General features: G+C 42.6%; 1 protein-coding gene across 6 annotated transcripts in view; it reads right to left on the reverse strand.

Moving 5' to 3' along the window:
- LOC119961928 (serine/threonine-protein kinase tousled-like 1) overlaps positions 1-19,663 on the reverse strand; it is a 252,762-nt gene that overhangs the window by 114,289 nt on the left and 118,810 nt on the right. For 4 of the 6 annotated variants that reach the window (XM_038789486.1, XM_038789485.1, XM_038789489.1 and 1 more), the window contains 4 exons: positions 10,417-10,460; positions 9,978-10,094; positions 8,021-8,116; positions 7,219-7,311 (listed from right to left, as the gene is read on the reverse strand). In XM_038789486.1, the coding sequence (XP_038645414.1) occupies positions 7,219-7,311; positions 8,021-8,116; positions 9,978-10,094; positions 10,417-10,460 (350 nt within the window). The remainder of the gene's footprint in view (positions 1-7,218; positions 7,312-8,020; positions 8,117-9,977; positions 10,095-10,416; positions 10,461-19,663) is intronic. The other 2 variants (XM_038789488.1, XM_038789490.1) reach the window with 1 other exon arrangement.

A 19,663-nucleotide genomic window follows, 5' to 3' on the forward strand; every position in this document is an offset into this window, starting at 1 on the left:
TAGCATAGTGGTTAGCACAATTGCTTCACAGCTCCAGGGTCCCAGGTTCGATTCCTGGCTTGGGTCACTGTCTGTGCGGAGTCTTCATGTTCTCCCCGTGTGTGCGTGGGTTTCCTCCCGGTGCTCCGGTTTCCTCCCACAGTCCAAAGATGTGCGGGTTAGGTGGATTGGCCATGCTAAATTGCCCTCAGTGCTGGGTGGGGTTACTGGGTTATGGGGATAGGGTGGGGGTGGGCAGGCTTGGGTAGGGTGCTCTTTCCAAGAGCCAGTGGAAACTCGATGAGTTGAATGGCCTCCTTCTGCACTGTAAATTCTATGATTATACTTCTGAAACGGATGCAGAAATCCAGACGTTGCTATCAGTAATTCTCTCTGCAGATGGGCTGTTGAGGTCCTCTCGGACTTCTATTAGAAGTCGCTAAACTAATGAGAACGAATGAAAACTTCCCATATTATGGGCAGCATGGTAGCACAGTAGTTATCACAGTTGCATCAGAGCTCCAGGGTCCCAGGTTCGATTCCTGGCTTGGGTCACTGTCTGTGCAGAGTCTACACGTTCTCCCCTTGTGTGCGTGGGTTTCCTCCGGGTGCTCCGGTTTCCTCCCACAGTCCAAAGATGTGCAGGTCAGGTGGATTGGCCATGATAAATTGTCCTTTGTGTCCAAAAAGGTTAGGTGAGGTCACTGGGTTACAGGTATAGGGTGGAGGCATGGGCTTAAGTAGGGTGCTCTTTCCAAGGGCCGGTGCAGACATGATGGGCTGAATGGCCTCATTCTGCACTGTAAATGCTATGATTCTATTATAACAATTATCGAATGCGGTGTACCTGGGGTTTTAGCAGCATATTAAGTTCATAATGACCATGAAACTGTCTCAATAGCCCTGAAGGTGTAATTCTATGGGCTGGATTTTATGTACTTTTGGTGGCAGGGGGCACATAAAATAGGGCAGGCATCCATTTTACTACCTACCCTCAAGCTCTCCACCAGAAGACAGGATGGGGGTAGGGGAGGTTTGTCAAAATCGGCAGCCTGCCAGGCATATTCAAATAGGTAACCAAGGATCAATTCAGCTTGTGACCTAGCCATTTGACCCATATAATATGCTGCCCACATTATAAAAAGTTTGTCATGGGCATCCAGGCGGGAGCAGCAGCCAGATGTGTTTTAAAAAGGGAACCTTCAAATGGTAGGCTTCATCATTGGGGTTGCCCTTTGCGATTCGGATGCAGCACCCCCTCCAGACTTGGCAGCTATGGGCCTTTCACAATCTTCTCCTTGTAGTCCCGGCAGCAGCCACTAACTCTGCTGCGACCGATGGACCTGGTGACCAATCAGATTGATCATCAGCTCCAGAGGGAAGAACATTGTCCCTCGTAGAGGGTGTAAGTCCCACTTGGTCTTTGTTATGCCCCCAGAGTGCATTATGGATGTGGGGCAGGCCATCTACCCCCTCGGTTTTATTTAGTCATATATTTATGGAATGTCAATGTGAAAATTGTGAGAAAGATTCCACAAATACATTTTTTTAGGTCTATGATATTTTCGCTTCTACTTTAATCAAATATGTCTGCCCTATTTATATTATCATCTGTATAATTTAAAATTACAACTGTAGGGGTTCAATGGTTCCGACTTTCTGGGATGTTGTTCGATTCCTGGCTTGGGTCATTGAAAATGAAAATGAAATGAAAATCGCTTATTGTCACGAGTAGGTTTCAAATGAAGTTACTGTGAAAAGCCCCTAGTCGCCACATTCCGGCGCCTGTTCGGGAAGGCTGTTACGGGAATCGAACCGTACTGCTGGCCTGCTTGGTCTACTTTCAAAGCCAGCGATTTAGCCCTGTGCTAAACAGCCCCTGTCTGTGCGGAGGCTGCACATTCTCCCTGTGTCTGCATGGGTTTCCTCCGGGTACTCCGGTTTCCCTCCACAAGTCCCGAAAGACATGCTGTTAGGTAATTTGGACATTCCGAATTCTCCCTCGGTGTACTCGGAATGTGGCGACTAGGGGCTTTTCACAGTAACTTCATTGCAGTGTTAATGTAAGCCTACATGCGCCAATAAAGATTATTCTGTGAATATTTCAATGTGATTGCCTGCTTAATGACAGCCCTAGTATGGGACCCGGGAGATACTCCTGACATTGAAAGTGTGAAAATCCATGCCACAGAAATGCAGAAGGCTCACTTTGAAATATTCAGCAAGCTGATTGCGAAGTCAACCCATTAAAAATATTTTCACAGGAGAGACAAAAATGGACACGGAACAAAGGAGACACAAGAGGACTTAGAACTAAATGTTAGGTTAAGGAGAGAGGCTTTAAGGAGAGCCTCTTAAGGAGAGGTGGAGAGAGAGGTACAACGAGGGCTCCTGGAGATGTTTAGAGGATCGTATGAAGTTCGAGATAGCGGAGGGCTTGGACGCAAATACTTTTTAAAAAATGTAAACAAGGCTTTGGTAGGCCGGGTAGGGAGGCAAGAAATGGGTGATGGGACCTGGTGAGAGTTGGGTTACATATTTCAGGCAGAGTTTCAGGCGAGCTTAAATTTGTCAAAGGTAATGGGTTCCAACTGAGGGCAACAGCCAGACTGCATGTGCTAAAGGGCACAGGTAAACTCACATACAAAGGCATGGCAAATATTAGGATGGCTATAAAACAGAGGATGGAGAAGAAACAATAAAAGTAAGGCTAAATTAAAGTCAAAGCTATCATGGTGGGATGAAGTTGACTTTTAGATGTGGCAGAGAGCTTGAGGCACTGATCGCCTGTGTCCAGATTCGAAGACTGGTGTGGAAGGCGAAAGTGTCACTGCTAAGGCATTTCCATGGGAGATGGAGGGCTAAAGAGATGCAAGAATCAAGGCAAGTTGATCCATAAGTCCAGAGGCAAATAATGGCCTCAGTACAGTGAAAAGTAGCAGAATAAATGTAATTTGGCAGCACAAAGCAGGTTAGGAACGAGCACAGACAGGAGCTCAGGGTTGAGTGAAAAACAGAGGACACAGCAGCAGGTCAGATATTAGAACTGCAACGACCCAGCATAAATTTCATAGAAAACAGTGGTGAAACTGGAGGTCACTACAAGGTCCAGAAGCAATGCAGGAATGGACTTCAACCAGGAGAAGTGGCCAGGACCAACAGCACAAAAATGAAACTGGAAAGCTTGCAATGCACTTAAGATAGACTCGGCCTATCAATAACAGATGAAGGAAAAAAACAGTCTGTGATTGGATGAGCAGCAAGCAGCATTTTTCAAATCGAAGTCTATTCTATAGACTATTGTACATCCAATGATATTTGGTAGGCTAAGTCCAGAAAGGTCATGGGCCATTTATCAGGCCTGTGGGCTGCTGTTGGTCAAACAATCAGTGGCAAATAGACTTTAATATGTATAAATGCAAATCACAGCACAATGGAAGTAAATATAGGAGTCACAAATACTCTCTAGCTTGACAGATTTTGCAAGTAAGAAACAAAGGTCCAGAGTAGTCATTGTTCCTCGTGTAAAACCGTGGGAGGCAGCAATAAACTAAACAGAATGCTTGGCCGAATAGGGAAAACAGCTAAATTCAAATTTCCAAAAATCACACCAAGTTGTACAGTGGAAGAGAAAATGGGCAATACAAGTTCTCCCAAGAAAGAAATTGAAAAGCAATGAATAGTCACTTATTGGACCAGGCCAGACATGTCCAACACCCAGCCCACTAGCCACAGCCCAGCCCCAAAGCCGTTGTACCTAGCTCACAGAGCCACTATTCAAACTATGTTTAGGTTGAATGAAAGATCTGCAACAAGCTGCTCCCCCAATCACAGACCAATCCTCCCTCAATCCTCCTCCCTCCCCAAAAACATTCCTCTACTGCAATCGCTTCTCATAAACTCGCTAGATTAGCAGTGTGAAAGTGAGTGGCTGCTTCTTGATTTTCAGAATGCAGGTGAAATGAAATGAATTGAAAATCACTTATTGTCACAAGTAGGCTTCAAATGAAGTTACTGTGAAAAGCCCCTAGTCGCCACATTCCAGCGCCTGTTCAGGAAGGCTGGTATGGGAATTGAACCGTGCTGCTGGCCTGCCTTGGTCTGCTTTCAAAGCCAGCGATTTAGCGGTGTGCTAAACCAGCAGGTGCTCTCTTGCTCTCCTGTGCAGGCACCTGCCCCTGAAAGACCATTGGGCCAAGAACACAGTGGGGAGACAATGAGGAAAAGTGATCATATTTTCTTTTTCTTCAAAGAACGGAAATTAAGTATCAAAATCTGTTAATGCATACTGACGGAGTTGGCAAAGAACATGAGATAAAACAAATTGTTTCCTGATGTGTGCTGACTGCTCCGCAAACTCTCCCAATTAAGGAACAAAAGCAAGGGCCCAGGAGAGGGACAAGCCGGGTGGCAAGCTAGAAGCAACAAGCATTCGGCAATCAGGAGACAGCCAGGAAGGTTAGCGGAGTGGGTGGCAGTCAGGAAGGCCTGCCAAATGGGAGGGCCCGTGGCTAATCAATTCCTCCTGAGACGTATCCAAGGTCCTTGGGCCCAGGTGAGGAGTGAGGGTGCATGAGATTTCTGTGCCCGAGAAAGCCTCAAGTACGGGTGTGAGTCAAACTACACTCCGTCTTTCTCCTCCTCCCTCCCCAAAAACATACCCACAATGCAGGCCAGGAGAGGAGGAAAACGCATGCTGAAAGGCAACCGGCTTCCAACCCCACTTTCATATGAATTCCACTGAGTGCATACCACCAGCAGCAATTGCAAGGTCAGTGCAGGCTAAAACTAACTCCTTTGCTCAGGCCCAGTAACCACCCCTTTTCTTGTGACCAGGACTTGTGGCCTAGACTGCCACTCTCTAGCTTTGCTTCTTGAGCAGAAAGCCCAAAATTGGTGAACTCTGCAGCTTGGCACTTTTGAATGGCTATTTTTAATTAATCGCTCTTTTGAAATTTTCAATTTAAATTCTAATGAAACCTCATCTTACTGAAATCTGATCATCGGCTCTTTGAGTGAGAAAAATATTGAAATGTGCGCCCCCCCCCCCCCCCCTCCCGAGACGATTGAGACCGCACTGGAAAATTAACATTTCCTATTAACGCAGAGTAGCAAAACCAACAAGTTTGAACTATTCAGCCTGAATAAGTAGAACACAAGTCAAAGGCAGCCATGATTTCCAGTTCTGAGCAAGGGATCATCCATGCATTGAATACACAGAAAAGCCATGAGCCAGATTTCTAGCATGAGAAATTAGTTATGAAGAAAAATTGATTTTATTTTCAACCTTAATAGGGGGCATTTGAGCTGCTTATAGGACTACATAATAGCATCGAAAAATTACAAGAGTAAGTTACCCAAGTAGGGAAAGAACACAAAGTTGAAACAATTAAAAAGCAAATTTAAGTTGTATGGTTATGAAATGTAATTCAAACTATAATACTGGATGCATTATTTATTTAAATTCTAAGCTTTTTGGACGCGATTCTCTGCAAATGCGGAGAGTCGTGAAGGCTGCCGTGAAACTGGCCGTGGTTCACGGCAGCCTCCGCGCCCCCTCCCGGGACCCGATTCTGCTTCCCAGTCGGGGCTAGCAGCGGGGCCCCCGTGAACCTCGGCATCGCAGGCTTAGCGAACTTCGCTAAGCCCGCGTGCCAAGGTTAACGGCGGCTGACGCAAACGATGACGTCAGCCGCGCATGTGCGGATTGGACGGCTCCAATCCGCGCATGCGCGGATGACGTCATCACGCATATGCGTGAAACCCGCGCATGCGTGGGCCGTTATGCCCCTCAGCCGCCCCGCGGACTGATCCAGCGGGGCAGCGGAGGAACAAAGAGTGCGTGGGGTTCGGACCCGCATCCGTGGTGCGGCCGTGCCAATCGGTGGCATGGTTCTCCAGAACAGCACTTTGCGGCCGTTTTCACGAACTGTGATAGCAGGTGTGTTGGAGTTCGTGAAAACGGACGTAAAGGCCAGGGAAATCGGCCCATCGGATAGGGGTGAATCGCTGCTCGCCGTAAAAAAATGGCGAGCAGCGATTCGTGTCGTGGGGCGGCCGTGGAGGGGGGGGGGGGGAGAATAGCGGGAGGTCGGGAAAAATGTCGGGAAGGCCCTCCCGCTATTCTCCGACCTGTCGTGGGGGGGCGGAGAATCGCACCCTTTATGTTTGAAAATGTTCCCAGTCATCTGGCAACCTACAACTTATTTTATTAGAAAATAGTTAACACCTGTCTTTTATTCCCCAAATGTGAGACAAAGTATGTTCGTGGTCATCAATATTACTGAATGTTGTAACAATTGTACCTGGGAAGATTTCCGAAATTAAGTCCATTACAAATATCCTAGTAGGAATCACTTGCTACATTGTGTACAGCAAGATTTAGATTCACACTTCCTTTGCCAGAATTTAACTATCCCAGTTTATTGCTTTTCATTTCATTACTGTGACGAACGCAGGTCTTTAGATTGGAGTGTCAACATTTTGAAATTCAAGGGTTAAAACCCTGGGTTAGTGTGTATTTGACTGCTGCTGTCACGTGTCCCCGAGAAATTCATGTGTTTTCAGCCTGCGGAGATCATGTCACTGCGGGATGGAGCCACGGCATTCATGCATTTTGACAAAGCATTTGAGTTGAGTTCTAATCTGGCTACCCTCTATCTAGGCCACAAGCAAGGTCTTTCCAGTAGGATAGCTAAAAATACATCCATAGTATTTAAAGCAGTGTAGACTTGTCTGAGGACAAGATGTGAAGCTGAAACAAACCATTGAAACAGCTTTTTGAAGACATCAGGTAGAGTATGTATGGGTTCTAACAAAAGCCAAATTTGTTCTGGAAAGCAAGTATTGCTCTGTGCCAGTGGGATGTAGGGTGGATTGGAGCTGGGTTTTTCTTCCTGGTTGTTTAATTGGGAATAGAGATAGCAATTAAGGGTATTGTATTTACTGTATTAAGTAGTACTGTTTATGGGGTAATTGGGTGTGATGTTAGAGAGTTTAATATTGTGTTAATAGTAATAGCCAAAATCGCTATTTCTTCGTGCAAGTACTCCTGGAGGGAAGTATTCTTTCTGCACAGTCCTACAAAATAAACTAAAATATTGGGATTTTGATCCAGTATCCTAGCCACTGTTGGGGTCTAGTCTGGGTTTGTAATATTATTAAGTAATATTGATTCAGAAAGCCACCAGCTTTTGCACTGGAATATGATCAGATCACAGTGTTAACAGGATTACTTACTCTCAGCAAGTCATCTATTCTGCCTTCTTTCTTCTCGAGGTCCAGATTCTTATTGCTTTCAAGTGCAGCCAATTTTCCCATGGTGAGCTCAGTCTTCATAAAAATAAGGCATTAATTATTACAATCAGAATATGCCAAAAGTGCATAATTGCAAACATTTTTAATCCCGTGCTCAAGGCTTGCATATTTAAACCGCAATTAATCTACAATATATTAGAAATGTCAGTCTCAGAATGTCAAAAGGTGCTAGCTACATCTGTAGGTGGCACGGTAAATTTAATATTGCATGATAAATTGGAAACAATGAAGCGGCACCTGACATTGTAGGTGTCGGAGAACATAAATGTAAGTCCACAAACAGGAAAGGTAGCAGGACAGAAATCATGCAAACAGTCTGCTTTTAATTTGAAAAGCAACTGGAGGATTCATGGGAGTTCTCAGGGAAACAGAGTGCGAAGAGAAACATCAGAAAAGGAAAAATAGTGAAAATGATCAGATGTTCGAGGTCCAATTGAAGATACATCACAGATTTTAACAGGGTACAACCCCCCCCCCCCCCCCCCCCCTCCCTCCCACCCCACACACACATACACACCATTCCACTCCTCGGTCCATGAAGGCTGATAAAATACTCACATACTCTCCACAACAAATTAAGGAAGTAGCAACAAAATTTATAGTAGGTGACATTTGGAACACAAACTGAAGCGAGTAGCAAAGCAAATCCCCCTCTCCTACAAGCAAGCTAGCTGCACTTCCTGTTCAAGCTCAATTCAGACAAAACAATTCAATCAGCATTTACCTGAGTCGTCTTGCAGGAGACAGAAATTACTTTTGGCTGTAAAGCAGAAAGGTCTGCAAAAGCTAGTGCAGTAGGGGATGGACTATTCTGCCGAACCTAAAACAAAAAGATGACATTTTACAGCATTGCACTGGGTATTCTGCTGTAATTACAAAAGGGACAGATAAAAGCCCCACATTCTTAAAAGTGAAGAGATGTGAAAAATGACGAGATAACTTGGCTATCTGATTAAACATTTTTTTTGAAAAATACATAACTGCTACCAACAAGTTTTTAAATGGGTTGACGTAAAGTAAGTTGCAGATGGCATGCTTGCCTTCAGCCAGGGCATTGAGTGCAGGAGTTGGGAAATCATGTTGCAGTTATAAAAAACCTTAGTTAGGCCGCATTTGGGGTATTGCGTGCAGTTCTGGTCGCCACATTATCAGAAGGACATGGAAGGTTTGGAGAGAATACAAAGAAGGTTCACCAGGATGTCGCCTGGTCTCGAGAGAGTTGACAATGAGGAGAGGTTGAATAAACTAGGATTGTTTTCACTGGAAAGACGGAGGCCATGGGGAGACCTGATAGAAGCCAACAAAATTATGAGGGGCAAAGACAGGGTGGATAGTCAAGAGGTTTCTTCCAAGGGTGGAAGTGTCAACTACAAGGGGGCACAAGTTCAAGGTGAGGGGGAAAGTTTAAGGGAGATATGTGGGATAGGTTTTTCATGCAGAGAATGGTGGGTGCCTGGAACATGCTGCCATATGATGTGGTGGAAGCAGGCACATTAGCAACAATTAAGAGGCATTAACAAATCCCTGGTCATACATGAATAGTGAGGAAATAGAGAATACGGACCGAGTAAGTGCAGAAGGTTTATTTTTTAAGTTAGGGCATCAGGATCTGGGCATGCAGGTCCACAGGAAGGGTCTATTCCTGTGCTGTACTTTTCTTTGTTCCTTGTTTTTAATTCCCCAAAGCTTCATCATCCATGAAGTGTTGTCGGACATTTTTGGACTTTAAATGTGTTACACTAAATATAATTCACTTACTTTCAGTGAGATGAATAAGTGCACCATACAAGACACATTCAGTGCCTTGAGCAAGTAGTGTAAATATACATGTGGATGTATCAAAAGCCCAGATGAGAACTCATATTACAAGACAGCATTCATCTTTGGCTTCAACAGCTGAGAGCAACTGAATAGCCATTCTAATTGCAAATGTGTCTTAAATTATGACTTGCGCTGTGTGATTATATTGTGAAGCATTTCCTATCTAGAATTTAATTGGTTAAAGGGCAGCACAGTGGTACAGTGGTTAGCACTGCTGTCTCACGGCACCGAGGTCCCAGGTTTGATCCCGGCTCTGGGTCACTGTCCGTGTGGAGTTTGCACATTCTTTCCATGTTTGCTTGGGCTTCGCCCAGACAACCCAAAAATTTGCAGGGTAGGTGGATTGGCCATGTTAAACTGCCCCTTAATTGGAAAAAAATAATTGGGTACTCTAAACTTTTTTTTTAATGTAATTGGTTAAACATTTAGTAAAAAACACAATAACTTTAATTCAAATCATACAAAATAGACTGATGACATTCGTTTTAAGTGTGCAGGATTACTTTTCCCCAGGTGTAGACAATTAAAACAACATATTACTCAAGACGAAACCCATCCCTTTTATACTTGTCTGACATTTTTTCCCACCATGCATGACTCTTTTAGTCAAGCTAAGTAAACACCTGTTCCTTGCGCTCTAGTGCTTGTAAACAAGGAGATAGGCAGGAATTATCTATATACCTGCCATTATTTTTTTTTCCTTTCCCTTTTTAATGGAAATCTTCTAGGTAGCCAGCTAATATCTAAAACTCACTAAAAATCAAAACAATGTTTTTGCTTTGCCAAGAACAAATCCATAACATTTATACATCACGTCATGTTTTGCCAACAGGTTAAGTATGGGGAAATTTCAAACTTACAGATGAAGTAGCAGAATGAGAAAAGGAATTCTGAGGGGATCGAATTGAAGGAGGCACTCCTCTTACTGGACTGGTACCATTACCCCCTGTGTACTGGGAAATTTGAAGAAAATCCACCTGTAATTCCAGTATTCTTTAAACATTCAGAAAACTAAATGGTCACAATTAAAAATAGTATCATCCAATAAAATAATCCAGCTTTAAAATGAAACAAGGCTATTGTAAATAACAAATCCCTGGTAATACACAGCATAGGAAAGCATCAGCATAGCAAACAGCAAAAATGGTATGCCAACAAATCAAATTTACTGCAATTGCTCCTGACGGACAAATATGCACCGACAAGTTTTGGAATTTCAATTTTCAAGTTTAAATAAGTAAAACAAAAGTAAACATTTTGGAATGTTCTAGGATTTAAAATAATCTATATAGTACTTACATCAAAATAGTCACTAATTTTATGTCCTCTTCCACCAGCTTTACCTGAACAAAAAATAAATTAAAAAACGATTATCTGATAATATGCAGTGCATATATAAATACTTTCAACTAAAATATTACTTTCCCAAATTTTCTCGATTGAGTTGATGAGTTACTTAATCCTTTACAAATTATTGAATGTTGCAGGAACATCTCATTGTTTACCAGACACATATTCCCCATAAACACAAAAATCTTACTTTAAAAGACATTACACCACACTATTTTAATTAATAATTGAAGTAGTTGTCTTAAACTGAAGTTAACGGACATCAATGTATGCATACACACGGCCAACTAATTTTGTTTTTGCCACAATAAGAACAGAAAATTCTGGAAAAGCTCAGCAGGTCTGGCACCATGCGAGAACCTGAATCCATATCACTCTTCTTCTCTTTGCTCGATCATTTAATTTAGTGTTCTCATCTGTTCAAGGCGCTGGTCTCCTCCCAGTTATCATTCACATATCTCACATGAGCCTGAAGAGCAAGCGATGCAAGAATGGTCGGAAATGGGTATACGATTGTCTGTTCATGCAAGCACCTAAGCAACTGTGGCTAAATGACATGAGAAGCTGGAATTCTAATCTTTCTAATGCAGGCACGTGAAGACTAATTGTCACCTTAGTCATTTTGTTTTAGAGATTTGTTTACAATGAAACACCAGTGGAACTTCCGTTGCTTAGGAAACTTGCTATACTGAGAATTAAAGGGATGCATTACTGGCCCAGCAATGGAATGTAATGGCCCAATGTACTGGAACACCAAAGTATTGCGTAACTATGTATCACATAATATCATGAATAGTATTATTAGTCAACCAGTTAAAATTAACCTGATCTTTGGGGTGGGACAATAATCATCATTGAGTCAGTAAATTCTCCATATTAATTTATACAGTACGTTTACGTTTTAGATTCAGCTCAAATGATCCACTATTCAACTTCCATACATGTGGAACTTAAGGAAATATGGTGAAATTTAAAAGGTGTGCCAACTTTCCCGTCATTGTGGAAAAATACTATTTGGATAAGCATCGATGGCTCTGCAGCCATAACATAGCATCCAACATCTACATGGACAGGAATGGGAAATTTTGGAAATACTCAGCATGTCTGGTATTTATTAAGAAGCAAAGTTAACATTTAATGTCATGACCTTTCTAATGGGTCACAGATCTTAAATGTTAACTCTACTTTTCTTTCTCTATATGTTGCCAGACTTGCCGAGTATTTCAAAACATTTTCTACGTTTATTTTAGATTTCCAGAATCTGCAGTATTTTGTTTTTGTATCTACATAGGCATGATAAGGGAGTGACATTTCCAGCTGCAAACAGATGTGTAGGTCATAAGTAGAATTACTTAGCATATATACACAGAAACAGGACATTTGGACCAACTGGTCCATGCCACTGTTTATGCTCCACACAATCCTTCCCCAATCCTATTTATCTAATCCCCATTTACATATATTTCTATTCATTTGTCCATCATATGTTTTTCTAGCTTCCCGTTAAATACCTCTATTTGTCACAACAACACCTTGTGGCAAGTTCCACATTCAAACCACTCTCTGAATAAAGTTTGTCCTAAATTCCCGATTAGATTTGCGATTCATTTTATATTCATGGTATCTAGTACGTCTTCCTGAAGTAGAAAATCCGGACTACCAAATCTCATCATAATTTCTATCAGATCAGCCCTCCGTTTTCCTTTTTCTAGAGAAAAATGGTAGAGTTTGGTTAATCTTTCTTGATCGGTTATAAACCCTTTTGAAATCATCCTTCCAAATCCTCTTTCACACCTTCACCAATGCCTCTACATCCTTATAATATGGGGATCAGAACTGTGGACAGCATTCAAAGTGCAGATCAACCAAGGTTCTATACAACGTTGATGTAACTTCTTTGTTCAATTCTATCCCTTTACAAATAAATCTCAGTGGTTGGTTTGCTTTTGTTATTGCCCAGTGTCTATACTTTAAGCAATTTGTCTATCTGTGCTCTGGGCTCCTTTGCTCCACTACCCCTTTTACAGTCATTTTCCACAGGCAGCATGGACTCCCATCTTCACAACTCCAGACTCAAAGTCTGTCCATCATCGACAAGATATGTGATGGAATACTCTCCACTTGCCTACAGTAGCTGCTCAAACACTCAAAAAGCTCAACACCATCCTGGATAAAGAATCCCGTTTGACTGGCATCCTACTCAACACCATAAGCACTTAATTAGCTGCACATTATGACTACAGTGTGCACCATCCAGAGGATGGACTGCAGAAACTCATCATAGTTTCTCTGATAGAAGCTCCATGAATTGCGACCTGTACGACCTTGAAAGACATGTGGAAGCAGGTATACAATAATACCACCACCTGCAGGTTTCCCTCTTGAAATGAAATTAAAATTGCTTATTGTCACGAGTAGGCTTCAATGAAGTTACTGTGAAAAGCCCCTAGTCGCCACATTCCAGCACCTGTTCGGGGAGGCTGTTACGGGAATCGAACCGTGCTGCTGGCCTGCCTTGGTCTGCTTTCAAAGCCAGCGATTTAGCCCAGTGTGCTAAACAGCCCCATGTCATGGGAATGTCAATTTAAGAAATGTTTGTCTGCTCCAATGGCTGCAGTGATGTCAGAGTGTGGGTGGAGCTGAGCTCTGGCTCTGCTTTTTAGTTTCGCTTTGAGGAAACCCTTGGGTGTGTGTCTGTGTTTTTTAGTTTCGTTTTAGTGTTGGAGCTGCAGCCAGTCAGAAGGTGTAATTTTGATCACTCTGCAATCTAAAGACTATCTCTAGATCATTTCATGAATTCAGAGTGATAACTGCTCTCAGTAGAGAATTTAAACATGACGTGCTTCTTTAAAATGTTTTTTTTGTCTTATGGATGTTAAAAGGAAAGTTTAAGGATTACTTAGAGTGTTCTATTCTTTGGGGGTTGCATTTGAATTGATGGTTGCTAGGATGTTCACTGTATGTTTTCATAGACTATTTTCTAAATGGGGAAATGCTTCGTAACGCAGAAGCACAAAGGGACTTGGGAGTCCTTGTTCACGATTCTCTTAAGGTTAATCTGCAGGTTCAGTTGGCAGTTAAGAAGGCAAATGCAATGTTAGCATTCATGTCAAGAGGGCTAGAATACAAGACCAGGGATGTACCTCTGAGACTGTACAAGGCTCTGGTCAGACCCCATTTGGAGTATTGTGAGCAGTTTTGGGCCCCGTATCGAAGGAAGGATGTGCTGGCCTTGGAAAGGGTCCAGAGGAGGTTCACAAGAATGATCCCTGGAATTAAGAACTTGTCGTATGGGGAACGTTTGAGGACTCTGGGTCTGTACTCGTTGGAGTTCAGAAGGATGAGAGGGGATCTTACTGAAACGTACAAGATACTGCTAGGCTTGTATAGAGTGGATGTGGAGAGGATGTTTCCACTTGTAGGAAAAACTAGAACCAGAGGACACAATCTCAGACTAAAGGGAGATGAGGAGGAATTCTTTCAGCCAGAGGGTGGTGAAACTCTTTGCCGCAGAAGGCTGTGGAGGCCAATTCACTGAGAGTCTTTAAGGCTGTGGAGGCCAATTCACTGAGAGTCTTTAAGATAGAGATAGATAGGTTCTTGATTAATAAGGGAATCAGGGGTTATGGGGAGAAGGCAGGAGAATGAGGGTGAGAAAATGTCAGCCATGATTGAATTGTGGAGCAGACTCGATGGGCCGAGTGGCTAATTCTGCTCCTGTGTCTTATGGTCTTATGTTTTAAAAAGATTAACTGAGTTCATAGAATAAACATCGTTTTTCTTTAAAAAATACTTTTAGATTTCTGCTGTACCTCACCTTTAGATTGGGCCGTGCGCTCCCCATACCACAATTTTGTAAAAGTCGTGGGTCAGGTGATCTCCATGATATACTTTGGAGTTCTCTATACCCTGGCCCATAACACTAAGTCATGTACCCTTCCCACTTGGAAATATATCTGTTTCCTTCATCATCAGTATTGTCAAAACTCTGGAGCTTCTGGGGATTCCTACCTAACAGCACTGCAGAAGTATCTACACCAAAGACTGATGTGGTTCATATTGTGGCACACCATCATCGTCTTGTGAGCAGTTAGGAATGGGTAAAAAAAAAATGCTGTTATTACCAAGGAGGCCCACGAATGAATAAAAGAAAAATAAGGTTAGTCAAGTAGAACTTTCCCACTTTGAAATCTGTTCCATCAACTTCTTTATCTTTTGGTTTCTACATTTCTTTCCTATTACATCTTTGAATACAGATTTCATTATCTTTCCTACCACTGGCATTAAGCTAATTGGTCAATAGTTTCCTGAAATTGTTCCATCTCCCTTTTCAAATACAGGAATCAAGTTAATTGTATGCAAGCCCTCGAGGATTAAGTAAAAGTAAAGTTGCCGTAGTCTCAGATGACCATAGGTTGCTTTCCCCTTTGAGCAGGAGAGCTGGCTGGTGATGATTTAACCCAAGAATCATCACATTTCAGGCAAGGGGCAAGGTTGAGAGAAATGGGCTATCATGAATAGCCTCAGCTGGTGCAGGAATTGAACCCACGCTGTTGGCCTCACTCTGCATTTGTACAATTCGCTTTTCAAGTGCATTTTAATTGTATTATATATCAGTGCCTCTGCTACCTCTTCTAATATTTTAATATACCTAGATGCAATTTCCCATCTTTCCACATTGAATGTTGTTACAGCTTTTCTGATCTCTTCTAGCTGTATGACCACCTTTTTAGTATGACCACTGTTTTAGTGGCCTGTAAGTACAGAGGAAAGGTAATTATTCAACATTTCTGCCATTTCACTATCAGCGGTCAGCTTACCTTGTGCATTCTTTAATAGCCACATCCCACCCTCAATTTTTCCAGTATTATTTATGCCTGCAGAATATTCCTTCTTAAATTTGTTGAGCATTTAAAATTCAGAATTCCTCTTTTTGTAAAACTTTTCCCCAGCCTCTTCATATTCCCTTTTGTCAGCTCTTTTAACGTTTATGTATTTACTGTCTTTTATTCAAATTTTACCCACATCTCTATTAATCCATTTGTTTCAATATTGCCGAGTTTTGTTTAATATCTCTCAAATTATATTGATAGCTTTAAAATATTTCTCACTGCTTTGTCATTTTACCTTTCTTAGTTTAATTCTCATCCTCATACAATTTAGATACTTTTTTCAAATGTATTACTTTTGTCTTACTTGCATCTTTTGCAAATATTTTAAACCCCATTATGTTTTGAAGATGATATGTGTAAGTCACAGGTAGCTTAAACTAAATTAGCTGGGTCAATCTAGGTTTTGAAACTACTGTCCATTAACTCAACACTATTTTTCTACATGTATTCAATGGGTCTCATTGCACATCAGTCTGACTGCAGATTCTGTTGCATTTAGTGGCTGAGTGGTATACTATTTCTGTTGTTGCATACTAATAAGAAGTGATAATGAAGTTTTCCTTTGGGTAGCTGAAACAGTTTTTCAGAAATCGCGAAGTCCCTGGAAGTATGTCAATACTGGCATGGGGTTCCTAATCACTCATCTATACAAATGTTCAGAATTAGCAGGGAGGTCACAGATTTTTCACCCTTTTTGCAGATCTGTACAGTGCCTGTGCCAACTGTACATATGGCAAAGGTATAGCTGCTTGAGTTTATTTAGATCTGCAATCTAAGATCGTAGAAGGCTACTGTACTGTAAACAATGCTAGTTCTAGACATATACAGGGGCTGTTCTCAATGCGTCAACGGTGGGCTCTTTACAATTAATTAATTCTCTACAGAATCAGGTACCAACTTGCATCCATTGTAGGATTTCTAGCATATTTTATAGTACCTGTAATTCTATAGCATATATTATACTGGATGATAGGCACATTGAGCATAGAATGACAACCACTGCTCAAATGTTTGTACAAATTTTCAAGGTGGTCAGCTGAGGGAGATATTTTGATAACAATCCCCAGTAGATCACAATCTTTAACTTGAGATCAGATAGATTCCGTTTAGCCATTTACTGTCATGGTTAATGGAATACACCTGTCAAAATATTTTATTTGACACCTATAGCAAGGAAATCATTGCAATCCAGAAGAATGTCTGACATTCTTCATTCTTTTGTTTGTCGTAATTGTTCAAGTACCTTAAAAAGTACCTATCTAGACTCTAACCACACAACGAAACATTCTCTATACCAGAGTTGTGCAAATTTTGTCCTGAGGGTCATTGTGTTGAGCAAGTTCTGGGGAAACTGAAAGGTCTGAAGGTGGATAAATTCCCTGGACCAGATGGCCTACACCCCAGGGTGTAGGATAGGGTGAAGGATATAGCTGAGGAGCCTGGAGACATTTGTGGTGAAATTTCAGGAATCACTGGAGACATGGACGGTCCCAAGGACTGGAAAATGGCTAATGTTACAGCCCTGTTTAAGACGACAGGGAGGCAGAAGGCAGGAAACTATGGGGTCAATTAGCCTGACTTCAGTTGTTGGTAAGATTTTAGTGTCTACTATTAAGGATGAGATTGTGGAGTGCTTTGAAATGCATGATAAAATAGGACAGAGTCAGCAAGGATTTGTTAAGGGGAGGCCATGTTAGAATTCTTTGAGGAGGTAATGAGGAAGTTAGACAAAGGAGAACCAGTGAATGTGATCTATTTTGGATTTCCAGAAGGTCTTGACAAGGTGCTGTAAAAGAGGCTGCCAAATAATACAAGAGCCCATGATGTTAGGTGCAAGGTACTGACACAGATAGAGGATTGGCTGACTGGCAGAAGGCAGAGCGGGGGTAAAGTGTTCTTTTAAAGGATGGCAGCCAGTGACTAATGGTATTCCGCAGGAATCAATGTTGGGACTACAGCTATTCACAATATACATGAACGATCTGGAAGAAGGAACAGAGGGCATTGTTGCTAAGTTTGCAGATGATACAAAGATATGTAGAGAGGGACATGCAGAGTTGTGGAAGCAGGGAGGTTGGACAGGCTAGGAGAGTGGGCAAAGAAGTGACAGATGGAATACAATGTAGAAAAATATGAGGTTATGCACTTTGGTAGGAAGAATAGAGTCATAGACTATTTTCCAAATGGGAAGACTTCAGAAATCTGAAGCAAGAAAGGGATTTGGGAGTCCAAGTTCAAGATTCTCTTAAGGTTAACATGCAGGTTCATTCAGTTAGCAGTTAAGACGACAAATGCAATGCCGGCATTCACGTTGAGAGGGCTAGAATACAAGAGCAGGGATGTACTGTTGAGGCTGTATATGGCTCTGGTCATACCCCATTTTGATTATTGAGAGCTGTTTTGGGCCCCATAGCTAAGGAAGGATCTACTGGCATTTGAGGGGGCCCAGAGGAGGTTGACAACAATGATCCCCGGAACAAAGGACTTGTCATATGAGGGGCAGTTCAGGACTCTAGGTCTGTACTCGATGGAGTTCAGAAGGATGAGGGGCGATCTCATTGAAACTTACAGGATACGGAGGCCTAGATAGAGTGGACGGGGAAAGAATGTTTCCAATTGTAGGAGAAACTAGAACCCAAAGCCGCAACCTCAGACTGAAGGGACGATTCTTTAAAACTGAGACAAAGAGGAAATTCTTCAGCCAGAAGGTGGCGAATCTGTGGAACTTTTTGTTGCAGAAAACCGTAGAGGTAAACTCTCCGAGTGTCTTTAAGACAAAGATAGATAGGTTCTTGATTAATACAGGGTTATGGAGAGATGGCAGGAGAATTGGGGTGAGAAACATATCAGCCATGATTGAATTGCGGAGTAGATTCGATGGGCCGAATTCTGCTCCTATATCTGAAGGTCATATAGAAAATACAGCATAGAAAATACAGCACAGAACAGGCCCTTCGGCCCACGATGTTGTGCCGGACTTTTGTCCCAGATTAAGGACAAATTAATCTACACCCCATCATTCTACCGTAATCCATGTTGTTAAAAATTAATTTCACGGAGACTTCTGGTGGCCGCCATTGAGTGAATGGCTATTCATTTAGTAGCTCCTGCTCAAGGTGGAATTGTTTGGTACTTTTCACCCAGCAGACAAGGTGTTTGTTGGTACAAAGTGCATAAACAGGGAGAGATAGAAATTCTACTCCAGTAGGCCTGTTTATGGCTTATCAGACGAGGAGTGCAATGATCTAAGGACAGCAATGTGGTCGGGAGAACTCTCGAAGTGCGTCAGAGGGAAAGATCGTGGAAGGCTCTGGGGTGTGGTCCCCGGCCCAGCGCTCTACTGAGCAATTGGTGCAGTTTCTGAATGGCAAGCTCCAACAGCAGAGGCAAGATGCCATGGAGGACCCGGCTACGGTGGCGGAGCCTATCAGGGTTGCTGTGGAGAGTGTGGAGCAAAAGCTGGAGGCGCAGAGTTCGGCGCTCCAGAAGGTGGAGAAGTCAGTGGTGAATCATGAGGACCGGCTGGCCTCATTGGGAGGCAGAGATGGTGCTCATGGGCGGAGGGTCAGAAGCAGTTGAGGGAGAAGGTGGAAGACCTAAAGAATCGCTGCAGGAGGCAGAATCTCCAGATTGTATGCTGCCTGAAGGGATTGAGAGAACGCAGGCCACAAAGTTATGTGGCGACTACCTGGGGGTGCAGATTGCTCAAGATTGGGGGTGGCTCCGTAGGTACACCATTTCTAGTTTGGTGGGGAGGGTGAAAGCTGATCTGGCAAGGTGGGATGGTCTCCCTCCGTCACTGGTGGTCAGGTACAGGGGGTTAAAATGAACGTGCTGTCGCGATTCCTGTTTATTTATTAATGCCTGCCGATTTTCCTGCCAAAGGCATTTTTTTTTTTTTTTTTAAAAAGAGTGATTGAAGGGATGATTACATAAGAACATAAGAACATAAAAACTAGGAGCAGGAGTAGGCCATCTGGCCCCTCGAGCCTGCTCCGCCATTCAATTAGATCATGGCTGATCTTTTGTGGACTCAGCTCCACTTTCCGGCCCGAACACCATAACCCTTAATCCCTTTATTCTTCAAAAAACTATCTATCTTTACCTTAAAAACATGTAATGAAGGAGCCTCAACTGCTTCACTGGGCAAGGAATTCCATAGATTCACAACCCTTTGGGTGAAGAAGTTCCTCCTAAACTCAGTCCTAAATCTACTTCCCCTTATTTTGAGGCTATGCCCCCCAGTTCTGCTTTCACCCACCAGTGGAAGCAACCTGCCCGCATCTATCCTATCTATTCCCTTC

Source organism: Scyliorhinus canicula, chromosome 2, assembly GCF_902713615.1.
Source record: "Scyliorhinus canicula chromosome 2, sScyCan1.1, whole genome shotgun sequence".
Taxonomy (NCBI): Eukaryota; Metazoa; Chordata; class Chondrichthyes; order Carcharhiniformes; family Scyliorhinidae; genus Scyliorhinus; species Scyliorhinus canicula.